The sequence below is a fragment of the Solanum stenotomum genome, chromosome 6, assembly GCF_019186545.1.
Source record: "Solanum stenotomum isolate F172 chromosome 6, ASM1918654v1, whole genome shotgun sequence".
Classification (NCBI taxonomy): Eukaryota; Viridiplantae; Streptophyta; class Magnoliopsida; order Solanales; family Solanaceae; genus Solanum; species Solanum stenotomum.
This window is the reverse complement of record NC_064287.1, coordinates 8175668-8198987: the sequence shown is the minus strand read 5'-3', so window position 1 is coordinate 8198987 and position 23320 is coordinate 8175668. Positions and strand designations below refer to the sequence as shown.

Genomic DNA, 23320 nt, shown 5'->3' with positions numbered 1-23320 from the left:
GAAAGAAAGGGAAGCTCAACCAAGTATATAGGTCCTTATAAAATCTTGAAAAGTGTTGCTATGTGGTTTATGAGTTAGAGTTGCCAGCAAAACTGGCAGCGGTTCATCCAGTCTTTCACATTTCCTTGTTGAAAAAGTATATGGGTGATCCGGCATCGATAGTGCCATTAAAAAGTGTGGTGGTGAAGTATAGTCTTACTTATGAAGAGGTGCCAGTTGAGATTCCTGACCTTCAGGTTTATAGGTTGAGAAATAAAGAAGTCACTTCAGTAAAGGTGTTCTGGAGGAGTCAGTCCATAAAGGGTGCTACTTGGGAAGTAGAAACAGTCATGAGAGCAAGTACCCTCACCTCTTTCTTTCCGATTCAGTTTCAGCTTGAGGTAATAGTTCCTCTCCAGTCTCTCAACTTACTCTTGGTAAATTCAACTTCACTATCTTGTTCACTAAGTTATCCTTGCATTTCAGCCTCTTTGCATGTTCATGGAACTCAATTTAGTTAGATATTAGTTTCTAGTACTTAGTGGTAGGGATTGCAGCTCCTTCCCTTCATACTGAGCTTGTTTAGTCTTCATTCGAGGACAAAATTTCCCAAGGGCGAGATAATGTAACACCTTGGGTCTAAGGAGATGAGAACTTTGAGTTTGTTTTTAGTCATGGGGTTAGCATAGACGACACCACCCATGGACTGTAGGTGGGACGATAGTTCGTAGGTGGTGGCATAGTTGGTGAGTTAATATTATTCCAAATATGTTAGGTCCCAATATTTTTATACGGTTCACCAGTATCGTTCTTTATTCAATGCACGAGCCATATGTAGGTCTCATAGGTGTGTCCCAGAATTAGAGGAATTTTAGGATCTAAAGATGAGACCTACAACCATGGTTTACGGTCCGTCGATGGGCCCAGGGTCCGTAGGTAGGGTCCCGTCATCGGGGTCCATGATTTAAGGGTCTCTGATCCTACCCACGACCTACCAATATGGTCCGTGGTTGGACCTATGGACCGTAGGTCTGGCCATTGGTGAGGGTTGGAAAATATTTGCAAAGAAAGGGCTTTTGGGTCAACTTCAAACGGTTATATCATTTAGCAAAAAATGAATTAGGAGGCCCATGACCTATCAAATTAAGGATCTTTGAGTTCTCTTTTCAATGCCACCAAGTTTGCTAAAATCCAAGATCAGAGTAAAAAGATATGCTCATTTCAGTAGAGCCCTATTGGGCAGGGAAACAAACCACTACCTAGTTGACGGGCAGTGGTTCAAATGACGGCCCGTCAGTCCCACCGTGGATGAAACTTCGTCAGTTTTAAGTCAGGGTCACTTTGGTCCTTTCCCCTATGCACTGGGTACTTAAACTATGTCATTTGATGCCTAAACTACGTCATTTTTACTCAGTCTAAGCCTAATAATCTAGTTAGAACCTACCCAAAACCCTCATTCTCCTAAAATCACCCAACTTAGAGCGAAAAGAAGAGAAAGAGGCGACCAATTCTCTCAAGAACAAGCAGTAGTGTTCTTCAAAGTTCAACCCCGAAATCCTAAGGATTTCTTCGTAGATTTCGTCACCAGGTATGTTAGATTTCACTAGTGGGTTCCTTTCACCCATTAGGTCCCTAGAATTCAATTAGTTCTTCAGATTCTCATAAATTGTTCAGACCTAGGGTTTCTAGATTTTCAAGATTTATTGTGATTATGGTTCCTTGATCTAAATAACATGTTTCTTGATAATTTAGTATAATTCCATGCATATCAGTCAAATACCTAGCTTGTATATATTTATTGTAGTTCATGAATTATACTTGCTAGGTCAACTAGACAGAAATTCATGCTTCAGATTTTGAATGCCATATTCTGAGTATATAAATGTTGCATTCTCAGTTAACATGTCTATTTTGAGCTATTCAATATTTGGTGCATTTTAGCTTCATTAATATTCAGATGGGAGTAGACTAAGCACCGAGTTGGACCAGGGTTCAACGTACCCTCAAAGTCCCAGAACGACGCGCCCACATAGGTTTATAAGTCCCCTCAATTGGGCATCAGATTTAGTGATCACGCCACAGCCATGCCTCTATACGCCCTAGAAGGTATATTAGGTCCTCTCGATGGGGCGTATGCATCGGACACCACGTTTAGCTCACATGGTTTATGTCGATTAATAGTAGCTCCCGTAGTCAGACTCTTACTGCATTGACTAGGTTTTCAACATTTATTTTAGTATTCAATCAACATGTTATCTTCATGATTAGTACTTGGTCATTGCATCCGGTTATCTTTCAGTTATACTTCAGTACATATCTATATCCTTGTTTAGATTATATTCTTGCTCAGTTATGCATTGTTTAGCTTATATACTTTTTTCAGCTAAGCATATCTATATCCTACATGCTCAGTACATTCCAAGTACCGAATGCATACTTTGCGCTACATCGTTTCATGATGTAGGTTTAGACACTCAACTTCCATATCACGCTTAGATCGATTCTCGATTCGACCTCAGCAACTTCAGTGGCGAGTCCTCATACTTAGAGGACAATAGACATGCTTTCTATTTTAGTCTTTACTTTCAGTTTTCAATTTTGTTAGAGTTAGTTGGGGTATGTCCCAACAACTAAACTCAGTTAGAGGCTTTTCAAAAATAGTACTAGATTCAACTCGAGTTATTAAGTGTTGTTTTAGTCATCACTAAATTCTTATTATATTTTACATATTCAGACTAGTTGGGTTTTTCCCCATTTAAGATATCCACTGTTTTTAGCTTCCACATAGTTCATGTTTTACTCAGTTATTTCTAGTATGCTTGATATATGCAGACTCAGGGTTAGCTTGAGGTCACTCGGGATCCTTGATCCCATGTTACGTCTAGGAGGTAGCCTCGGCGCGTGACAGATGATTTGAGAAAGAGTATAAGGGACTAAGAATTCTCAAATGTATCATTTTTACATTGAGAAAAGAGAAATTTTGATTGCTAAATGCTTTAATGAGTTTAGAGATTTTTCATAGCAGTTGCCTCCCTTAAGAGGATATTTTGAGCAAGTACCTCAAAATGAGAAAGAATATGTTTTATACATTTGAGCATGAGGATATATTTATTGAGTGGTATTGAGCATGAATATGAGGATGGATTTAGAAAAATCACATTCCTCATAACCATATAAGCAACATGGGTAAATGATCATACTTTTTAGATGATTCTTTATTTCTTTCGAGCAGAGCTTTAGTGAATCCACTTAGTTGATGTGTTTTATACCTCAGAAAGGTATACGACAAGTCTGGCAGCGTGGGGGAGATTTTGTATCATCACGTAGCTAATAGTGATGATTGACGGTTAGAGAATCTCTCAAATAAGAGTAAAGAGTAATTTATTGTATTTTTACATACATCCTTGAGTTAGCATATTTTATTTATGAAGTTTAAAAATTTCCTATCTTATTATTTCTTTGTATTTAGTTGAGTTGAGGTGAGTATTCTTCCAGCCTTATCAGTTCATTTATTTATTCATTCAGCTTTATTACATGCTCGTACATTCAATGTATTGATGTCATTCGACCTGCATCTTTGTATGATGCATATGTAGGTGTGAATGATCATTAACAAGCGCTCTGTTGAGATCACTTTTCACTTCTTGCTAGCTTTGGTGAGCCTTCCTTGCATTCCGGAGGACTCCACTCTTGTCTTTTAGTTTGGTAATTTTGAGATGTCATGTGTCTTGTCTAACATCCATGTTGAACTATAGAGGCCTCATCGATAGTTAGTGTTGAGTTTCTATCGGTATTTCCTTTGAACTATTTTGACAAACTATCATTATTTTCAGACAACTTTGAGTATAGTATTTTGATATAGTTTGAGTTTTAAGTAGTTTTTAGAGTTTTGAATTTAAATTATGTTTTAAATCTTATTAAATTTTCTTGAGTTAGTCTTTCGCTAAGTAGTTAGTCAGGCCAAGGGTCTGCTTGGGATCAACAATGTTTCTCGAGTGTCGTCTACGTCCAGGGTATAGGCTCGGAACGTGACAAGAGTCCTCCTCGCATCTTCAAGACTTCAGTTATGATTTATTAGTTTATTGTTCAATCATAGTTATTTTGTTTACAGGCAGCTCGAGTCAAGTCCCGGTAGACTCATTTAGTTTAGTTACTTGAGACTTCATTTAGTCACGAGTAGTTTCATCCTAGTTTTTTTTATATTTATTTCAGATGTTCTCAGTTTTGGAAAAATGAAAAAATATATTTCATTTTCAGCCTATAATTATTATTTCTCAGCTTTCACATTTTCAGTAGTCAATCTTATAGCATTTGAGGCCGGACAATAATGATTTTGAGTGTCGGTCATGCCCAAAATGTAGATTCGAGGGGTAACAATCACACGATATTCGTATTTATGATAAATAAATAAAATAGATTGATTCATATTTTACCTACAATCTTAAAATGATTGGATAATAATTCATTTAAAATGGATTGAATCGGATGAATAGCCGTGAATTTTATCCATTTTGTCATTCCTAGATTCACGTAATCCATTAAGATAGCCATCAACGACCAAAATTAATTAGTAATGTATCATCTCATCTCGTCCTTTAAATCCCGTCCAATACCTAGCTTATATAAATAAACTTATAAATCATGAATATAAATCACCACCCTCACCATTAGAATAAACAATAAAGGAGCGGCACAAATATACATGGTATGCCTTTTTTCTTCTATTACTTCCTACGAATATTCATGAAATGGTATATTTAATACTTGAAGAAGTTTTGATTTATTAATTAGCTTCGTCCTCTACTATTATTAGTTATAGCTTGCGTCTTTTTTTTAAGCGGTCTAAAATTTTACCATTATGCTTAAATTTGAAGTGGTTGATAAGAATAGTAAATTAATGAAAAAGAACACAAAAATGTCAAAGTGCAACACACGTTAATGATATGATTCTAGATGCAACAACAACAAATAGGTTTACAGTTAAATAAGCAAGATAAGATAACAATGATATATATAAGTAAGAAATAAAAAAGAATGGGATAATATTTAGAAGAAGAAACGAAAATCTAGCAATTAAAAGATATTTAATTACTAGAATTATAAATTGAAGGAAGAAAGAAAATTGAACTCGTATGAGGAGAATATTCACCCAAGAAATCAAGATGGTTCAATTGGAGCGATACTAGGGTTTTCATACAACTCACAAAGGGGCCCGGACATCAAATGTTCAACAAAAACTAACTATTGAGATAAACCTTAGTTTCTACTACTTATTTAGAATAGTAGATAAACAAACCTATGATAGTTACTACAATACTCTCAAGCTAAAAGCAAGAAAATTATTTTGTCTAGGCAATTATTTATCTTAAAATGTAATCTCTCTTTTGTATGTTATAGACTTTTCATGTTTCTTTTATTGATCTTCTAAGGTCTTTAAAGTACTTCAGATCTAGTTGATGGTCTTCATATCAGCGATGATATATTCGTACCCCATCATTCTTCCCTTGTTGAAAAGAATCCATCCTCAAATTATTCAAGCCTTGCAGAATAAAGAAGTATAACAACACATGTAGTCAAAGAATCTGTTAAGCGCCTTCAAATTTATTACAGGTGTGATCATTAGTTACAAACACATTAAACTAAAAAGAATCATCACTTGCACAAGTAGCTTCAACTAGTGAGTGACTACAAGATTCAACATGACTTTCAACCCAGACTTTTCTTGAGCTTACTGAAGCAGTGAAGACATGACCTTATAATAGAAGTGTTTGAAGGCCGTGGATAGGGTAGAAGATTAGTTAGTATGCGCTCGGGATAGACTTAGTGGTCGAGTTGGACCTCCTCTCTTACTAGTGGTATTGTTGGAATAAAGAAGAGAGAAAGTGTAGACAAAGCGCTGAAACAGAAAAGAGACTCGTTGTTTCTTAATCTCTAAATTCAAGTTCATAAAATCAGATAACCTAGTGCCATTATATAGGCTTACAACTTAACAAATAAACCTAAAAACTAGGAACTAAAGCAAAAGTGGTTCTGCTGAGGTAAACTGCTGCCAACAACATGCCCACTAACAGTAACTATCTAATTGACTTAGTAAAACTTAACTAAAAATTAGGACCATAAAAAGACTGCTGAAGAATCAGTCAACACTCCCCCTTTCTTCAAAGTCACACACTCCCATTTGTAGCCTGAAGAACTCATGCTTGTTGCGCGGAAGTGATTTTGTAAGAACATCAGCAACTTGATCATTTGTGCCACAAAATTTCAGTGAGATTATTCCACCAGCAACCAGATTGCGAATGAAGTGATAGCGAATGTCGATGTGCTTCGTCCTACTATGGAATGCAGGATTTTTTGTCATAGCAATCGCTGCCTTATTGTCACACCAGATTTCAGTTGAACCAATCTGCTCTTGTTGAAGATCCACTAACAATTTCCTTAACCAAATGGCTTGGCACCCGGCAGAAGTTGCAGCCATGTACTCTGCTTCAGAAGATGACAAGGCGATCGTATCTTGTTTCCTTGAACTCCATGAGATTGCTCCAGAACCAAGACTAAAGACACTCCCAGATGTGCTCCTGCGATTTTCTAAGTTTCCTGCCCAATCACTATCAGTAAAACCAATTAATCTAAAATCTGATACTTTTGAGTACCAAATTCCATAACTTATAGTGCCAGCAACATATCGCAAGATCCTTTTGGCTGCACCCAGGTGTTGCTTCGAAGGACTATGCATGAACCTTGAAATCAAACTGACAGAGAATGCTATATCGGGCCTTGTATGTGATAAATAGTTTAGACCACCAACCAAGCTTCTAAAATAAGAAGCATTTACTGAGCTTGTACCATCATCAAGTACTAGTTTCTCATTCGTATTCATGGGCGTGGGAGATGGATTACAATTTAGCATGTTGAACTTCTGTAAAAGTTCAGTAGCATATTTTCTTTGAGAAATAAAGATTCCATTCAAACCTTGTTTTACCTCAAGTCCAAGAAAAGAATGCAGCATACCCAAGTCGGACATTTCAAATTTACCCATCATGCAACTCTTAAATTCAGAAACAATAGATTCACAAGAGCCCATATATATAATATCATCGACATAAAGACAAACGACTAGAAATTCACCATTACCTCTCTTCTTCACATAAAGTGTGGGTTCATTCTCACTTCTTCTGAACTGCTGCTCTTGAAAAAAGGTATCAATTTTGCTATACCATGCCCGTGGAGCTTGCTTCAGACCATACAATGCCTTCTTCAGTCTGTATACTTTGCTTTCCCCTTCACTAGAGATGAAACCTTCAGGTTGAGAGACGTATACTTCTTCATGTAAGTCGCCATTTAGAAAGGCAGACTTAACATCAAATTGGTACACAGGCCAACCAAGTTGAGCAGCCAAGGCTAGAGTAGTTCTAACCGTTTCAAAGCGAGCTACTGGTGAGAATGTCTCTTCAAAGTCGATGCCTTGTTTCTGGCTATATCCTTTTGCAACAAGTCGGGCTTTATATCTTTTCACACTTCCATCAGCATTGTACTTCACTTTGAAAATCCATTTTAGCCCGATAACATTCTTCCCTTCAGGAAAATCGACCAACTCCCAGGTTTGGTTTTTCTCAATGGACTGGAGCTCTTCAATCATTGCATTCTGCCACTCAGGTTGCTTTACAACTTCTTCATAACATGTTGGTTCAGCAGCTAACAAGGAAAAACTGCAAGATGCATAAATATCTTCCAGCGACCGAAACTTGTTTGGGGGCGTTTCGCTAGATGACGTCGAAGATGGAGAGTGTGATCTCATTGGAGTAGAATTGTTGCTGCTACCACCATGAGAAGAATTAATACTATCACTGCTGGAAGAAGAGGAAGGATCCAAACCTATAGAACCAAGACTCGTAGTATGCTCTCCTTCTGGTTGGACCGGAATATGGATTACCGAATCTTCTTTCTTGCCATTCCATTCCCAGGCTGCTTCTTCTTTGAAAACAACATCCCTGTTGATAATCACTTTGCCACTAGTAGGATTATATAGTCTATATGCTTTGGATTGAGGACTATAACCAATGAAAATGCATTTCTCTGATTTTTCATCTAGTTTAGAACGTATATTAACCAAAGCATAAGCTATGCAACCAAAGACTTTCAAGTGGCTTACTCTTGGTTTTCGTCCCGTCCAAGCTTCATAAGGAGTTTGATTCAAAACAACTTTTGTTGGAGACAAGTTCAGGAGGTACACAGCTGCAGCCACTGCTTCTCCCTAAAAGTGAACTAGAAGTTCCCTTCCATTAAGTAGGCTTCTGGCCATCTCAATCACTGTGCGATTTTTTCGCTCGGCGACTCCATTTTGTTGCGGTGAGTACGGTGATGTGAGCTCCCTGCGAATTCCATTCTCATCACAAAAGAAATTAAAATCATCAGATAAAAATTCACCACCACGATCTGTGCGAAGAGCTTTTATGTTGTAGCCTGATTGCTTCTCCACTAGGGCCTTGAATTTCTTGAAATTCTCAAATGCTTCAGATTTGAACTTGAGAAAGTAAACCCAGCTCATACGGCTATAGTCATCAGTAAACAGAAGAAAGTACCGACTCCCACCTAAAGACTCAATTTTCATCGGCCCACACAAGTCAGCATGCACAAGCTCAAGACAACTACTAGCCCTCCAGGATTTTCCTACTGGGAAGGATTTTCTACTTTGTTTTCCGAATATACATGCTTCACATAATTCAAGATCACCCACTTTCGGTAAACCAATCACCATGTTCTTTCTGGTCAACAGTTTCAGCCCATTAATGTTCAAATGACCATAGCGAAGATGCCAAAGTTGAGTTTCATTAACACCTTTAGCAACCAACGAATTTTCAACAACATTTGAAACATTAAGGGGAAACATGTTGTTCTGAGTCATAGGTACAATTGCAACAGTTTGACCAGATTTCTTGTCACTAACAATGCATGAATCATTATCAAACAAAACAGAGTAACCATTAACCATCAATTGTCCAACACTTAGCAAGTTGTAAGCCAAACTAGGAACAAACTGCACATCACAGATAAGTTTAGAATTACCCTGCATTGTTTTGATGGCTATTGTACCCCTGCCTTCAACTCGTACTTGCTTGTCGTCACCGAGTCGAACTTCACTTTTTCTCGACTCATCAAGATCTCTAAATAGAGACTTTGTACCAGACATATGATTCGAGCAGCCACTATCAATAATCCAAACACCATCAGAATTGTCAGTAGTTTGAGAATGAACCATGAACAACTTACTTTCCTCTTCAACTTTTTCAGAGAGATTGGCATGTTTCTGTTCATCTCTTTGCTTGGTCCAGCAATATGCTTCACTGTGGCCGGACTTCTTGCAATACCAGCATTGTAAGTCACTCTTGGGCTGACGTGACTCACTAAATTGTCCTCGACCTCTGCTGCGGCCTCGACCTCTGCCTCGAAATCCACCTCTTCCTCGACCTCTACCAGAAAAATTTGAGGATTTTTCTTTGGAGAAAGAAGACTCCTCTTTCACCTGGAATGCTTTTTCTTCAACCTTCTCATGTGATCGGTTTAGCCTATCTTCATGAGCTAACAAAGAACCCATTAATTCATCAAACGAATAGTCAGATAAGTTCTTGGATTCTTCGATAGCAGCAACCACATGCTCAAACTTACTGGTTAAAGACCTCAAAACCTTTGCTACAACAGTTTCATCAGAAATCTTTTCTCCATAAGACTTCATCAGATTAACAATTGCAGAGACTCGAGACATATAGTCTTGCACGGATTCACCCTTTTTCATGCTTAGAATTTCAAAATCACGACGTAAGGTTTGCAATTTAACTACAATTACCTTCTTATCTCCCATATATTCCTGCTGCAAAATTTCCCAAGCTTCATTGGATGTCTCCGCTGCTGAAATTCTGGGAAAGATATCATCATGAAGGGCTTGTTGAATCAAGAACAGCGCCTTCGAATCCTTTCTACGATTTTCCCTGAGCTGTTGCGCGTGACCTTCATCCGGGTCTGGAAATCCTTTCTCCACCAAGTCCCATAGCTCTTGAGACTTAAAAAGAGTCTTCATCTTAAGACTCCAAAACTGATAATTCACCCCTTTAAAGATTGGAAGAGGCTGAGAATTTGAATTGGTGTTCACTGCCATTTTTTTTTCAAATCTGAAGATAAAGGATTTCTTTCTTGCGTTTTACAATCTCTCTTTCTCACCCTCTCTCTGGCTCCCAGGTGTAGAAACCTGATTGCTCTGATACCAAGATTGTTGGAATAAAGAAGAGAGAAAGTGTAGACAAAGCGCTGAAACAGAAAAGAGACTCGTTGTTTCTTAATCTCTAAATTCAAGTTCATAAAATCAGATAACCTAGTGCCATTATATAGGCTTACAACTTAACAAATAAACCTAAAAACTAGGAACTAAAGCAAAAGTGGTTCTGCTGAGGTAAACTGCTGCCAACAACATGCCCACTAACAGTAACTATCTAATTGACTTAGTAAAACTTAACTAAAAATTAGGACCATAAAAAGACTGCTGAAGAATCAGTCAACAGGTATTAACACTTTTCTCATAGTTTTTTGTTCTTCAGATATCACTTGTGTTTCTTTTGCTTCAAATGTCATATTAATTAGTTGTCATACTGTTCATTCCTATGTATGTGTGTACTATTCTTCATGATTCACATTATTTCGTGGTTGTTGCTACTCTTACTTTTGTATTTATTTATCCAAATTGCTTGAAGGTGCATTATTTTAAACCAACGGTCTATAAGAAATAACCTCTCTATCTCCACGAGGTAGGGGCAAGGTCTGTGTACACTCTATCCTCCCCATACCTCAATTGTTGGATTATGAATATGTTATATTGTAGTTGATTTTAAGATATAAATGATTCAAAAAATATAGTTTTTCTTCTTCAATAGCATGAATGAATAAGATATTTCAACAAAAACATTATTTTTTTTTGAATTGCATAAAAGAATAGTAGCATTTAATTAATAATTTCAATATATTTTCAATAATTATATTTTAATATACTCAATTATGGACGAGAGTGTGAGTATAAGAGTCTCATAGATTTTCATTTTTACTTGTGTATTTTCTGAAAATCAAGAGATAAGTTATCATTTAGTTTCTAAATTTTAATTATAGTCGTGGGACAATGCATTAAACTTATTATATTTAGAAATGATATGATGAAATTATCATTCTATTCATTGCTCCTTAAAAGGTGTGTTACGTCAATACTGAATAGTTTCAACTTTCTATATGTTGGAGTCTGCATATTGTATTTGTGTATGTACATATGTCTTCTAATTAATTGACCTTGTTGGAGGTGGACTGATGAAATTCCTTTTGGTTATTAGGAATATTGAAACAAGTTATGGAGCAAGTCATGGAAACAACAAATTTTGGTTTGAAGTTGTTGGTTGATAGCAAAGCTCATAAAGTTGTGTTTGCTGAATGTGGAAAAGACTTCATTGACTTTTTATTTACTATACTCAAATTACCAATTGCATATTTCATTAGGCAGCCTAGTTGTATGTCTGTGTTTGGTTGTCTATCCAACACGATCCCAAATTTTATGCAACTTGATGAAGTTGGTGAAGTCCTGACATGGATCATCACAGATGATTTGTTCATTGCACCATTATCTGCAACTAGTGTGATCAATGTGCTAAGAACATCTAAGACACAAGTTGATCAACTTCAACACAAGACCATTGATTTTCAGATAAGTGATTTGGTAAGAAAATCTTCATGTAACACTTGAGTTACTTTTTTTAGGCATAATATATAAATAGACATTTAAATTTGGACTCATCCGATCCAGTAAGTAAATATTCTTAACTTTGAGTATGCACCTAGACACCTGAACTTGTCCACACACTGTCAGTTGAACACTCCAACTTACATAATGATCATCTAGACACGTTCAAAATTTATATGTCACGTCATCATTGGATGTCCATAAGACACAATAGAACGAGTTGGAGTGTTTGGTTGTCAGTTGTGATCATGTTGAGGTGTATTACTTGCCACTTAGCAACTAAGGGTCAATTTAAGAGTTTGTTTATAAATTATGCAAACCATTTAATAGCATTGGAAATTCAATTAATGACCATGAGTGATTAATGTTTAATGTCTTTGGTTTGTTCAACCAAATCCAGAAACAAGAGTTCTTGCTAGTTTCTTTGAGGTCCAAAATAGTTCTAACTAACCTTTTTCTCAGACAGACAGGATGGAGAAAATCAAACAATGGTTAGTCATATTTTAAATATTTTTTATTCTACAATGGAGTTTTGCCATTTAATCCTCTATTATTCCAATATATGTGAGACTTTTTAAATTTTGAGAATGAGTTTTTTCTTGATGATGAATTTTTATATGCCTTACAAATATCTTAAATTATCAGTTATTGTTACTTATATTATCGTTTATATCATCAAAATGTTTGAAAATTCAAGACTAAGTTTTCTATCAAAATTGAAAAGTTTACTTTCGAACTGTTGTTACACATAAATCGGTATTTAAAAGTTGTACTAAAATCAGAAATTTGGTCTTAGTAAAATGTTTTTGTTCTCAGGAGTAAAATGCAGTTTTAAGCTTACAATTAACACTAAAACCAATAGAGTTGTCTTTGCCGAAGGTGGAAAGGACTTGCTTTGGTTTCTTATGAGCTTACTTGAACTTCCAATTGCAATTTTTATGAACCACATTCAAACCAACAGAGTTGGCTCTATACCAAATATATACCAAAGTGTTCAAAATCTGAATGATGCCTATATGCAATCCAATTAAACAAAGGATCAACTCCTCATGTCAGGTGAATCAAAATCTTGGCCTCAAGCTTGGGAGTTAGTTCAAGGTAATTTTTTAGTATTGTATATGTTTCAATTTGTTTGTCTGTAACATGTTTCAATTTGTTTGTTTGTAATCTGTTTTAGTTTGTTTGTTTGATTTTGATTTTGATTTGATATGAAATTTAAAAAAATAAAGAAGATTTTTGAATCTTGTGGTCTAAAACTAAATATATGTATATAGATTGTTTGGCCAAACTTTTAAATTCATCTTATTTTGAAAATTGTTTTTTAAATAAGTATTTTTGGTGAGAAACAATTTTTTCTTGATTAATATATATTTTTTAAAAAATACTTTTGAGGAACAATTATCTAGTTTTTGTATATATATATATAACAAATATATCATTGATGAAGGTTGTTTGCTTGTTCTAAATTATCTATGCAGCTACTCCAAACAGGTTGTTGGATAGTGATGGTGGTTATGTCAAAGGACTAATAGTGTACATGGTAACTTATAATTTGTCAGTAACCCCTCTGTCTATGATATCTGGCTTGTCAAAGTTGACTAATGTAGAATCAACTGCTGAGTTTGAAGTGAAGACAGTTGAGTTTGGTGTGAATGAGGTGGGCCTTTACTTCATATACTTTTCTCAAAAAGGATTTAACTTATATATACTGACAAAATAATTTATATTTTTTGTGTCTTTTGAACTTGTTATAGGAGGTCGTTACTTTACATTGTCAATTTATGGAAGATAAATTCTCTCTTTCAATAATGACATTGGATTTATGTTAATTTTCTTAATTTATTCGCAGGCTCTAGATATTTTAGAAGCATCCTTTCAATCGAAGACAGTGCTAAGCGAGACATTTCTTAAGGGGCATGAGTTTGACGATCTCGCGTTTATTTGAAAGAAAATTTATGGAAATAATCTCTTTTAGTTTGGACAATGCTAGCTAATGATTTGGTTTCAGACTTCTGTTATTATGTACTTTGTATTCTTTTTGTTTTTAGAATAAACAATTATCAGTTATGGATTGAACTTAAATATTTATGCTTTAGAAACAATCTTGTTTAAAAAAGATGTATGGGCAATGTTGAGGTCGAACACACATGCAAGTGTACGTGGTTAAATAATTGATAGAGTGATAGAATTAATGTCTCGTAGCACAAAGACTTATGATTAGCTGCTAACTAATTTAAAATTGAATGAAATAATTATTCGAGAGATTTTTTAAGATTGAGAATATTTTATGGAGCTAATTGCAATGATTTAATAAAGGTTAAATGAATAATGTATGGTTTTACACTGTTGTCATCAACTAGATTGGTAGATAGTATTTCACTATTAGCTAAGCAATCTATAGTAAAGTGGAAACCTGATTGGCGATTGGCTTAGTCATTTTCCTGATAGCAACATGTCACTTGTCTCGCTTAACATTTCTTGTATTGTGTCTAAGGTCATCGGCTTTGGAGCGTCTAATTTGAGGATTCTTCGTGGTTAACCTTGCCATGACTGTTGAGAAGCTTCCTGACATTCTTTGTCACACTTCCCAATTTATATATCTAGTCCATCCACTATAGTCTTACGCCTTTGAATTCAAGCCATGCTACCATTCGAATCCCTGATCTTGGAAAGATGATCAGGCACTCTTGCAAATTGCGACAAATGTGGGTAAGTTCTAGCTTGTATACCTAGATTTACATGTTGATAGTTTTGAGACTTGATACATTAACTGCATTTGTAATAAAATAGAAAAACTTATCCATGTCATTCGTACAAAGGGGATGTCACTCAGTGTAAAATAGAAATATTGGAATTAAAAACATTCCAAAATATAAAAAGATATATCGTTCTTTTTCAAACGGACTAAAATGGAAGATAACTCACTTAGACAAAAAAGGGTAGAGTATATTTTTCTTTGTAGATTACCCTTTCCTAAGTACTTTGTAGAGATAAAAAAGTTACCCCGCTGAGAAACTCTACATATACAGGAGAATGGTAGGACGGAGGTAACTTCCACATGCCTGATTCCGTTTGGACCGTTGATGGAGATGCAGTAGCATCAATGTCATATAGAAACGGGAAGCTCAAGTGGATGTTATGGTCCTCAAACATTTTACTATAACTAATTTTCGAACATGTGCAATGCACGTGTATATCAAGATAATTAGTATAAATACTTCTAAAATATAAGTTTACGATGTGTAAAATACAAGCGCGAATCAATGAGCGGTGAGCATATTCAACTTATATTATTATCATAGCAAGGCACATTATACAAAAATATTGTTATCAAGTGAATTTCAAAACTAATACTATAAGGACTTCAATTATATAGTTCTTATAATATATCAAGTATTCAACTTGTTAAAGGTTCTTTTTTTAACATGTTACAACACATAATTTAAATGTCGACTTTATAGTTTCAAAATATTTGATGCCTTAAAGTTTTCGCCTTCTTTTTAAGGAATAATACCCTCCGCTTTTTTACAGATGCATATATATCGAGAACTTGCCGAAGGAGAGTGGTGTTTTGTAATAGTTCTAGAGAAATTCGATACATATGTATTCCTTAGTATGACTAGTAGATCATTATCAATTTCATAGTCTACACCAACAAAAAAATGTATTTATTTGTTATAAAATAATCATTGTTTAAATATTTAATTGATATATATAAATAATATTTACATGTATATGTACCCTTCTTCTTCTTTGACTCATTCAAATTATTAATTCTGCCATCTGTAAATTTTGACAAAAGAATTTTTTTGTCAAGTTCTATACATATAATTGAATTATGAAATACAACACAATCATTTGTGAGATATTAACAGTATAGTAGAAAAATAAAATAATATAAACAAAAAATTATATGGTGCAAAAAGTAAATGCATATAAGAAAAAAAGAGATAACTTTAAATTTGTATAAATACATACTTATGGACCAACCCAAAAAGCAAATGAATTGCATATAAGAAAACTTGAAATCATCATAGATTACTAAAATAAAACCAATAGACATAAGAATAAAGATAAAAGGGATCATACAAGAAATCAGATAAATAAGAGGATTTAAGCTTTTAAGTAACAAAACAAAATGAAAGAAGAAGAGGCATACCTGTTGAGCTTGTTTCATCACAATGATGAGGGTTACACATATACTTGATATCCATTTATATAAGATGTTTAATGACTAAAAGTTAATAAAAAATTATTATTGATGATGTTGGATCAATGAAGCAAAATAGAGGGCCAAAAGTTTTGGCTGTGTACAATTTTTAAAAGGTTATAAATGATATTATTAGTAGTCAATATAACATTAAGATAAACAAAAACATTGTGAGTGTATCTTTAAGTTTTGAAGAGGCGGTAATAGAAAGGAAATTATTAACATTATTTAGCTTAACTTTAAATAAGGCAACAACGTGTGGAAATTTTAATAGGAATTTGAAGAGGCTGGAAAAAGTATTATTAGCATTTTCATAATAAGGTACTTATTTAACATATTTCAGTATAGTATTATATAAGGCGAACACGGAGCATTATAATTAGCTATATTGTAACGTGTACTAATTATTAGGCATCATTAGTATCTGTTAAACTTCTTATTAACTCACATCTGTAGTGAATGAGAATCACTAAAATAGGGATTCAATTGATTTTTAAATGTGAGTATAGTCACCTAAATGTGTGCAAGAGAAAAGAAATTACAACTATTTAATTTTAAAATGTAATACCAACTTAACCTCAATCAATTCATCTTACTATTTGTTTCCTTTAAAAATAAGGGTGAAATTATAACATTATAATATTAGATCAATTCTATGCATAACTTTAAAGAAATGAACCAAACACTACATGTATAATTTATAAAACAAAACCACGAAAATGTCGAATCAAATGAATTTGGTTCATGTAAATATAAGGTAATCAAACTTAGTCATTATAAGACAATGTAGAAGTCATACTTGATAATTCTAACTTTATGAATTCATCTTACTCCAAATTCGTATTTCTAAATAAAGTGAAGATGTCGAACTTGCTATACACTTTATTGTTACTAACAATTCATAAATTAATTTAGTTGGTTTATTAAAAAAAATATCAGCTTCAAAAATTAAATGCAAAGAATATTGTTATTAGTTTTAAAATCAAAAAAATCATTTAGATAAATATTATATAATAGTTCAGAGAATTAGACAATTTTTTTAAAAATATGTTCAATTAGTATACAGTAAGTAAAAAAAAGGATTATGTAGTTGTTTGTACCTAGAACTCCATCCTAATTTTTTCAGTTTTTATCTCTTTTATCTTCATCTGAATTCATTAATATAGACACCTCAACTATTGATTAGTTTAAGCAAAAACAAAATAAAATCCTTCTTGTGTCCATTTGTATTTCCAAAACATTGTAGTTGTGAATATAATAAGTATAATTGTTAGTAATTAGTAGAGAATACCAAAATTACTTCAAGCCAAATAGCACCGGATACATTGCAAGGCAATATGTATAGTGGTTTTATATTTCTACACAAAATAGTAACAAGAAATACTAGAAGAGAAACAATCATAATTAAAGAATTAGAATTGAAACAATCCTTTCTAATTTGAAAAAAAATATCTATAAATAATAAAAATCTTACAAACAAACAATAGAAGATAGAAAAGGAAGGAACTTTACCATATGAGTACGTAGAAATGCTAATAAAAGTTCAAGATAACAAATTTGTATTTGATAGTGAGATATATTGATTTAGCTACAACTCTTCATATTCTTTAATTAAATATTAAAAGGAGGAAAACATTGATTCATGTACTTATTTAATATTCTAGAAATCCTAATTCAGTCTTGTTCTTCCACATTTCCTTCCTAATAAATAACTTACAATTCAAAAAATAATTAAAATAATATTATTTAATTAATTGATGTTTAATTTAGTCTAGGGGTAAAATGGTAATCCAACTTTTCATCTTTGGAGCTTCCCACTTATAATAATATATGATGATATAAGATGATATGATATGATGACATGATATATCGCATTAATTACTTTCTTCAGTTTCTTTGTGTTCTTCCTTCTTTAGGAAAGTGACAAAGCTAGTCCTTAAGTATCACTTGAATACTTTTGATCCTTTGAGTTTGTCAAAAGGGATCACTTTTGAGTTTGTATTTATTAAATTCTGATGGCTAAATTTAATCCGAACTGTGAAAATAATTTGGAAGTATAGATTTTGTAGTTTATATTATTATTTTTATCTATTTCACGAGTCTAGTGTAACCTTTTTGAGGCACAATTACTGTTAATTTTTATCTATTTTTTTTATGTATGATGTAGTTTTTTATGTTGCGATGTCTGGAATTTTAACGAAAATTTCTGACGTTTTCCAGTTTCAATAAAATTTAAGTAGCAGTGTTTGCTAAATATTTGACGGAAATTCTCACTTTTTGACAAAATTGCCAAAATTGTTCAGTTAATACTTCTCGGTTCACCTGATGAAGTTTTTATCTACTTTTTATACATCAGATCCTGAGAATTTGAATGGAGGTAAATGAAGAAGGAAAGGTTACTTTCATGGAAAGAGGACAAGAAAATGAAGGAGAAAGAGAGAAAGGGAAAGCAAACAACTCCCATACAATATTAAACTAAATATATTGACTTGGATGATTATCTTATTGCAATCCTCAAAACACAATATTGTTAAGAGTGAATAGGCTAAAAACTCCCTAAATTATAATTGTTTTGCAAATTTCATGTTGGGGAATTAAATCCTCACCAACAATATGAAAGTTCAGGTAGCCAGCTAACTGAGCTACTAATATTCCCCCAAATGCTAAGAACTCATACATAAAATATTAACATTTTTGCTTTGTGAAATATATAGTTATGACTGCAGGCAGAACATTTTTAGCTCATATCCAGTAAGCTATTTAGAAGAAAGGCCTCTATGTCTATCTTTTATGTGATTGTGAGTAATGAAAATTGATGAAGGGTTTTGTATACTTTTTGTCTTGTAAATGTTAAATAAGTGTTGTGATGATAAATTGGGGTAGAATAAGAATGCTGTTGGTTTGTGAAATAGATGTATTGTGCCTTGAATACTTGAATGATTATATTAATTCACCTTGATGAAGTGCCTTGATTTTTTATGATTAGATGTTGGTGGTGTAATTTCATCCTTTAATTGAGTATTTTTATAAGCCTATTTTCATTGGTACTAAGGTACTGTTATGATGGACACTATGTGATGTCCATGGAAAATAAGAAAACCACAAAAAGATGTACTATTTCAAGGGTTGTGTCATACACCGCAATGGATATTATAATTTCGAGGGATGTGTCCCACTCTGTGATGAATTCAATTGTAACACCCCGTATGCTAGAACTACCCAAAAGGCAGTTTTCCAGAAGTTGCAGGTGTAAACCGCGGTCACCACTCACGGACCGTAGGGTGACCCACGGGCCGTGCTGATGGTTCTACCTGCAACCCCTCCTTCGAAGAATCTAGAAAATCGGCTAAGGGTCAACCCACGGTTAAGACCTATGGATCGTAGGAGGACCCAAGGTCTGTCCTGCAGGTCTGTGGTTCGCACCCGCGACCCTCTTCCAAGAAGCCTCAAGAAATTTGACTAAGGGTCAGGCTATGCCAGGACCTACGGACCGTAGGGCAGACCATCGTCCGAGGTCTAAGGCAGTAGGTCGGATCCTCAGAATCTACCTTTAGTCCTAAATGACGGTCGACCAACACAGATCGTCAGTTGATCGACGGTCCGTCGGTCCCGTCCGTTGTTGACCGCGACAACAGTTAAGTCAGGGGTCTTTTGGTCTTTTAGTTCTTGAATTACACATTCTAGACCAAATATTTAAGTTATTTCAGATATACATGCCTCGATTTTTGAATGTATCATTATTAGTTTATTAATGTGCATTCTCAGTTTGCATGTCAGTTTTGAGTTATCCAGTATATTACCGTAATTAAGTCATAATGTGTTAATCACTTAATCTATCGGGAGTAGTATAATACCGAGTTGGACTAGGGTCAGTCACCCATATAATCCCAGAACTACGAGCCACGTAGGTTGTAAGTCCCCTCTGTGGGCATCAATTTAGTGATCACACCAGTATGCCTCTATACCTCTGGCAGGGTATATTGGGTCCTCTCGATGGGGTGTATACATCGCACTCCACATTTAGCTCATGTGGTTTTATTGTCAGTTTAGTAGCTCCCACAGTTCAGTTAGATTTTATTGCATTGACCATTGATTAGTACATTCAGTATTTAGTCTTAGCATATTATAAACTTGGTCATTGCATTCAGTTAGTTCAGTATTCAAAATCTATATCATGTTCATATTATATCATTGATTTATTACTTTGTTCAATTATATGTTATTTTAACTTTACTCTATCCTGCATGCTCAGTACCTTTCAAGTACTGATGCATACTCTACGCTACATCTTCTCGTGATGTAGGTTCAGGTCCTCAGCAGTCAGATCACACATAGATCGGTTCCTGATCCTCAGTTCATCAACATCAGTAGTGAGTCCTCATTTTTTGAGGACTAGTGACATGTTTATCTTTCTTCCTTTTAGCTTTAATTTCAGCTTTGCTAGATCTAGTTGGGGCATGTCCCAGCATTTCTAGTTAGTAGAGGCTTTATTTCAGACATTGTTAGTTTCAACTTTAGTTGTCGAGTTTGATTTTTCATTTGTTCTTAAACTCACAGTTTTCATATATTCGGATTAGTATATGGGTATTCCCCATAATTTCATTTCAGATTATCTACATGATTTAGCTTCTGCATAGTATTTTTTGCTTTTGTTTACTTTAGTTGCTTATGATATGCCAACAGGATTAGCTTGGGGTCACTTGTTCCTAGGTCCCATGTCCGCGTCTTGGGGGTAGCTTCGGGGCATAACAAACTTGTTCTCAGAGCATTAGGTTCAAGAGTCCTAGGATGTCTTAAAAGCCGCACTAAGTAGAGTCCTTTTCATGGGTGTGAAGTGCACCATATCTAATTAGAAGGAGGCTGCAAAGTGTTTTAGGAAAACGTCAATTTCTTTGTTACTCTTATCGTGTGTAAGGTATGATCTAATTCCTCGTGATAAATCCTTCGTTATGCATTTCAGATCATGCCTCCTCGTAGTGCCTACGCAAGGAATGCGAATACCAGGAATGCAAATGCAATTCCTCAAGTCCCAGATCAGAAAGTTTCGAATGAAGAATTCAATAACGCTATCCAGTTGTAGGCTTAGAGTGTGACCAACCAGAACAATCTACAGGTTCCAGTTCCAAGGAATGCTAATGTTGGGTCAGTTGCAGCTAGATTTTGCGATTTCGTTAGGATGAATCTGCCAGAGTTCTTAGGATCGCAGGTTGGAGAGGATCCCTAAAGCTTCATTGATGAGGTCAAGAAAATCTTTGGAGTGATGCAGGTAACTGGAAATGATCGGGTTGAGTTGGCATCTTACCAGATTAATGATGTAGCTCATATCTAGTATACTCAGTGGAAGGAGAATAGGGGTATACATGCAACTCCAATCATTGGGATTGCTTTGGTGAGACCTTTCTGGACAGTTTTTTCCAAAGAGAGTTAAGAGAGGCAAAAGCTTAGGAGTTCATGAATTTGAGGCAGGGTTCTATGACAGTCCAAGAGTATGGGCTCAAGTTCACCCAACTCTCCAGTTATGCTCCTCACATGGTTTCTAACTCTAAGGCACAAATGAACAAGTTCATATAAGGGGTATCTGATCTTGTGAAAACAGTGTATATGAAAACCATGTTACTTGAAGATATGAACATCTCTAGGCTCAAGACTCATGCTCAGTAGGTTGAGGGTGATAAGCTTAGGGAACAGGCCAAGGAGAATAAGAAAGCTAGGACAGGCAACTATGACAATTCTCAACAGAAATCGGGTGGTGGAAATCGCTCATAGTTTCAACAAAAGTCTTCAGCTCCACCACATTCATCAACCAGTGTTCCATCCTCCAAGTTTCGTAATGATCAGAAAGGTAGGGGGTCAGGCTATAAGACTCAAGGTAGTATTTCAGGTAACAGAACCTACCCAACTTGTCCAAAGTTTGGTAAAAACCATCCAGACGAATGTCTTGCAGGAAAGGAAGGATGCTTTGGGTATGGTCAGTCTTGTCACAGGTTGAAAGATTGTCATTCTAAACAAAGTCAAGGAGGTAATAATGGTAGAGCTCAGTCCACAACATCAGCAACACCAACAGGTCTCCCAAATTAGTAGGGTAACTCATCTGGTACAGGTGGTGGTCACCGCCAAATCAGCTTGTATGCTCTCCAGGCTTGCCAGGATCAGAAAGATTCTCCTGATGTAGTCACTGGTATGTTATGAATGTTTGATCTTGATGTTTATGCATTGTTAGAACCAGGGGCTACTCTTTCCATTGTAACTCCTTATATAGCAGTACTATTCGATGTTAGTCCAGAAACTCTCTCAGAACCCTTCTCAGTCTCTACTCCAATCGATGATCTAGTCATAGCTAGACGGGTATACAGAAATTGCCATGTCACAGTCTCCCAGAAAGTCACTTCAATAGATCTTGTAGAGTTAGAAATGGTAGATTTCAATATCATTCTAGGCATGGATTGGTTACATTCCTGTTATGCCTCAATCGATTGTAGGACTAGGATTATTCGTTTTCAGTTTCCAGATGAACCAATCTTAGAATGGAAGGGTAGTAGCTTAGCGCCTATGGGTCGATTCATTTCTTACCTTAGGGCCAGAAAGATGATTTCTAAGGGTTATCTCTATCATCTAGTTCGGGTTAAGGATTTAAGCTCCGAAACCCAAACTCTTGAGTCAGTTCTAGTAGTCAATGAGTTTCCAGAAGTGTTTCCAGAAGATCTTTCCAGATTTCCTCCCGAAAGGGAAATCAAATTTGGAATTTATCTCCTTCCAGATACCCAGCCTATTTCTATTCCTCTTTACAGAATGGCTCCAACTAAGCTTAAGGAATTGAAAGAGCAATTGAAAGACCTTCTAGATAAGGGCTTCATCATACCTAGTATTTCACCATGGGGTACACTAGTGTTGTTTGTGATAAAGAAAGATGGTTCTCTCAGAATGTGCATCGATTATAGGCAATTGAACAAAGTCACAATAAAAAATAAGTACCCCATCCCCATAATTGATGACTTGTTTGGTGCTAGTCATTTTTCAAAGATAGACCTCAGATCCGGTTATCATCAGCTCAGAGTCAGAGATAGTGACATTCCAAAAAAAACCTTCAGAACTTGGTATGGTCATTATGAATTCGTAGCTATGTCATTTGGACTAACTAATTCTCGTGCAGCTTTCATGGATCTGATGAACATGGTGTTCAAGCAGTATTTGGACTTGTTCGTTATCGTCTTTATTGATGACATCCTCATTTACTCTAGGAATGAGGAGGAACATGCGAATCATTTGAGGGTGGTTCTGCAAACTCTTAAAGATCACCAGTTATTCGCTAAGTTTAAAAAATGTGAGTGTTGGTTGCAGCCAGTTGCTTTCCTTAGGCATATTGT

General features: G+C 35.0%; 1 protein-coding gene across 1 annotated transcript; it reads left to right on the top strand.

Moving 5' to 3' along the window:
• The first annotated feature begins 11359 nt into the window (after nucleotides 1-11359).
• Nucleotides 11360-13691, top strand: LOC125868454 (uncharacterized). The gene is made up of 4 exons (XM_049549099.1): nucleotides 11360-11722; nucleotides 12147-12237; nucleotides 13225-13403; nucleotides 13596-13691. Exons 1-4 carry the CDS (start codon nucleotides 11360-11362, stop codon nucleotides 13689-13691), a joined length of 729 nt encoding a protein of 242 aa, XP_049405056.1.
• Nucleotides 13692-23320: the final 9629 nt, after the last annotated feature.

What these genes read in the sequence shown, in the direction of transcription:
- LOC125868454 (XM_049549099.1), top strand. Translation starts at nt 11,360, where the DNA reads ATGGAGCAAGTCATGGAAACAACAAATTTTGGTTTGAAGTTGTTGGTT. An exon ending in ATTTTCAGATAAGTGATTTG is followed by an intron (nt 11,723 to 12,146) that starts GTAAGAAAATCT and finishes AACCAAATCCAG; the next exon opens with AAACAAGAGTTCTTGCTAGT. An exon ending in ATGGAGAAAATCAAACAATG is followed by an intron (nt 12,238 to 13,224) that starts GTTAGTCATATT and finishes TTATCTATGCAG; the next exon opens with CTACTCCAAACAGGTTGTTG.